The sequence below is a fragment of the Mandrillus leucophaeus genome, unplaced genomic scaffold (assembly GCF_000951045.1).
Source record: "Mandrillus leucophaeus isolate KB7577 unplaced genomic scaffold, Mleu.le_1.0 Scaffold1, whole genome shotgun sequence".
Classification (NCBI taxonomy): domain Eukaryota; kingdom Metazoa; phylum Chordata; class Mammalia; order Primates; family Cercopithecidae; genus Mandrillus; species Mandrillus leucophaeus.
The window spans coordinates 16,098,866-16,102,124 of NW_012098097.1; the positions used below are offsets into that span (position 1 = coordinate 16,098,866).

At 62.9% G+C, this 3,259-nt stretch overlaps 1 protein-coding gene across 1 annotated transcript in view; it reads right to left on the reverse strand.

Moving 5' to 3' along the window:
• DUS1L (dihydrouridine synthase 1-like (S. cerevisiae)) overlaps positions 1-3,259 on the reverse strand; it is an 8,414-nt gene extending 5,155 nt beyond the window's left edge. The window contains exons 1-4 of the mRNA XM_011969684.1: positions 2,750-3,259; positions 2,057-2,165; positions 1,397-1,447; positions 790-902 (exon numbers count right to left, since the gene is read on the reverse strand). Of these exons, the coding sequence (XP_011825074.1) occupies positions 790-902; positions 1,397-1,447; positions 2,057-2,165; positions 2,750-2,986 (510 nt within the window). The 5' untranslated portion in view covers positions 2,987-3,259. The remainder of the gene's footprint in view (positions 1-789; positions 903-1,396; positions 1,448-2,056; positions 2,166-2,749) is intronic.

A 3,259-nucleotide genomic window follows, 5' to 3' on the forward strand; every position in this document is an offset into this window, starting at 1 on the left:
TCCACCCCTCCGAGCCCCCTCTGCCCCTCCAAGCCCTGTGCCCCATGCCCGACTCCAGGGACCTTTCCCTCACCATCTCAGCTCCTGAAGCAGGGCTGAGGAAAGACCATCTGGGGCCTGCCCCAAAGGCTCTGCACTCTGTGGGAGCCTCAGGCTGCATGTGCTGCCCAGGCCCATGCAAGAGTCAGGCCAGGAAGTGGCAGCATCCCCACTGCCCAAGGCCAAAGGTGTGGAGGGACTAGCTCCAGGCTGGTGGGGCACAGGGGGAAAGTGGGGCCTGGGCCCAGCAGCCCCTGTGCAAGCTCATCCCTGGGTCACCAGGGTTGCTGTCTGCCTTCAGAAGGTTGAGTGTCTTGAGGGGCACCCCTGGAGACAGCAGCCCATCCAGGCCTGCCCCAGGCCAGGCTCGGTGTGCAGGGGACCCAGGCAGGGGAGCAGCTCTGCTGACAGCCTGTTGGCCCCTTCCTGACCCTCTAGGGAGACTGGATGCTGAGTATCCCCAAAGGAGGCCCTGCCGGCCTCTGTGACACTAGGAACATGGTAGAGATGCTGACATTACTCTATCCACAGGGACAAAACTCTGGAGCCAGGAAAGCAGTTTCTGTTGCGAAGGCCTGGGCTTGGGGTGGTGGCACTCAGGTCAGTGGGGGCAGGCCAGTCAGGAGGGCCACTGCCCCCATGAGGCCGACAGTGCACAGTGTCTGAGTGGACACGGGAAGAGTCTCAGCTGTGTCCTCTGCGCAAAGGCCCAGCCAAGGCCCACGACACCCCTGCGAGACCAGGGCTCACCTGGCAACCGGCCTTCTCCAGCATCTGGGCGTACCTCACGGTCTTGTCAATCTCCGGGAAGACACGGATTTTGCACGTGACAGGAACAGAGAGTTTCTCGTGGGCCAGCAAAACTGGGGAGAAGACAGGCAGCTTCCGAGGGGGCCATGGTGTTCCCACTTTAGCGGCCAAGCCCCAGAGTCCCGGGCCCCGCAGATAGCGGAGTCCAGGCAGCTTTGCTGGGAGGTTGGGAGGCAGCCTGGGCCACCATCTGGGTGTCTCCCTCAGGTTGCTGGGCAGGCTCCCTCTGCCATTCCCCCAGCCCTCCCAAGTTCAAACAAGCAGGGCCGAGGCCAGCTTTATCTCCCAGGACATTTGGGGCTGGGCCTGAGCAAGGACTCTGTCCTGGCACCTACTGTCTGGTTTTAAGGGGTGGGTGGCACAGGACAGGCAACTTCACAGCCACCTCCTTCCAGCAGAGAGGCTGCTTTGAGCAGGAAGCCCCAGAGTGATGCTGAGAGCTCCTGCCAACGCCTGTCCTCTCCTAAGCCCCAACCAAGTGGACAGTGCCCATGTGTCCCTCTCGAGGGTCTCTGGGGGTCCTTCACCACCCACCCAGCCAACTCACTCATTCTTTGGAGCAGGTCCCACTCATCCTGCAGGAAGGCACCATAGTGACCTGCAAAGAGCAAGCATGGCCTGGCTGGCACCTGTGTTAAGGCTGGTGGAGCCGAGGCCTTGCACCCCCTCTGCACCCTCTCCTCCATCCATGCAGGCCAGAAGCTGCCCTGCCAGGCCGGACGCAGGTCCCCAGAACCAGCAGTGTCTCTAGTTGGGGCAGTGGGACAGTCAGAGCAGTGGTTTGTCGGCATCAGATTCAGGGGCTCTATTTGCCCAGCTGCCTAAGCTCAGAAGGTGCTGAATGGAACCCCCACCGCCCCACGGTCTGGGACCAAGTAACACCTCCTCAGGGGCCCAGTGAGGTAGACAGGCTCAGCCCCACACACAGCAGTGCAAGGGGGTGGCGGGGACCCTGTATCAGCAATCATGTTTATGCAGAGGGAGCTCCCTGAGGGAAGGGAGAGCCAGTAGGGCTCAGCCCCCAGCCCCGAAGGCCTGAGGACAGCCACCCTCCAAAGGCAGAGCACAGAGGATGGCTGGCTCCAGCCTGAGCCACTGTCATGACAGAGGCAAGGCCTGCCATCCTCCAAGCTGACCACACCTGGGGCTGCACTGAGCTGGCTCTGGCCCCTGCCCCGGGTGCCCCCATGCTCCACATGGAGCTCACCTCTCTTGGCTATCATCTGTGGGCAGCCCAAGTTCAGGTCAATGGCGTCACAGTAATCCTGAGCCAGGAGAGCCGCCTGAACAAACACTTCCGGGTCATTGGCACAGAACTGGAGAAGACGCAGGAGTCAGCGATGCACCCAGCCAGGCGCTAGTCCCTTGCTGCCCAGCCCTACGAGAGGTCCAGTGTGACCCCAGGAGGGTGTGGGCCCAGGTTCACCGCAGGAGGGTGCCCTGTCCTGCGAAGACTTACACTATGACAAAGCCAGGAGGAGTCCCCAAACCACCCGGATTTACAGATTTTCTGAACTGTGGCAGAAGCCACAATCACTGACTTCTGAAGAGCAGCGCCATCTCTACTCGTTCTGAAGAGGGAGTGTGAGTGTGAGAAGCAGCAATCCAGAGGCCCCAGCAGGGCTGCGAACCTCACAGCACCCCAGCTGCCTCAGCCAGCTCCTAGAGAATAGGGGTGGATTCTGGGAGGTGCACCTGGCAGCCCTGGCTCCACCACAGGAATCACTGCTGTGGCCATGTGGACTCTACACGCCTGGTGCCACCTTCTCCCTCTCCTCCTGGAACTGAGCTGTCTGGAAAGGCTGGAAGTGATGTCCGGCCACAGAGGGAAGGGTTTTTCCCCAGGCATTCCAGGGCCCCGGACCCAACCGCTGCCGCCGCCACAGCCCCTCCCGCGCACCTGCACGATGAGGGGCCGGTCCTCGGGGCACACCTCGCAGTACAGGTTCTCCTTCCGGTAGTTGGCGTCGCGGACGAAGACCTGGGCGTGCAGCATGGGCGTGTAGCAGAGCTGGGCTCCGTGGCGCCGGCTCAGCAGCCTCCAGGCCAGCTCGCTCTGGTCCACCATGGGGGCCACCACGTGGCGGGCGCCACGCAGGGTGCGGCTCCAGAACTCGAAGCCCTGCAGCTTTGGCATCGTCTCCAGGCTGGGGAAAGGCGCAGACCGGGGGCTCGGCCAGGCCCAACGAGGGGCTTAAGACTCAACTCAGAGGCAGCGGTCAGTCTCTAAGGCCGCTCCGGTACCACCGTTGGTCACACGCAGGGCACTCAAGGCGGGGTCGGTGCAGGCTGGAGAAAGGCCACTCCAGTGCCGCCACCTCCTAGCGGACCTCGGGGCAGCCGCCGGACCCCTGGACCTTGACCCTCCCTGGGGAGCGAGCCTCGATGTCGGCCTGGTAGGAGTGGCGTG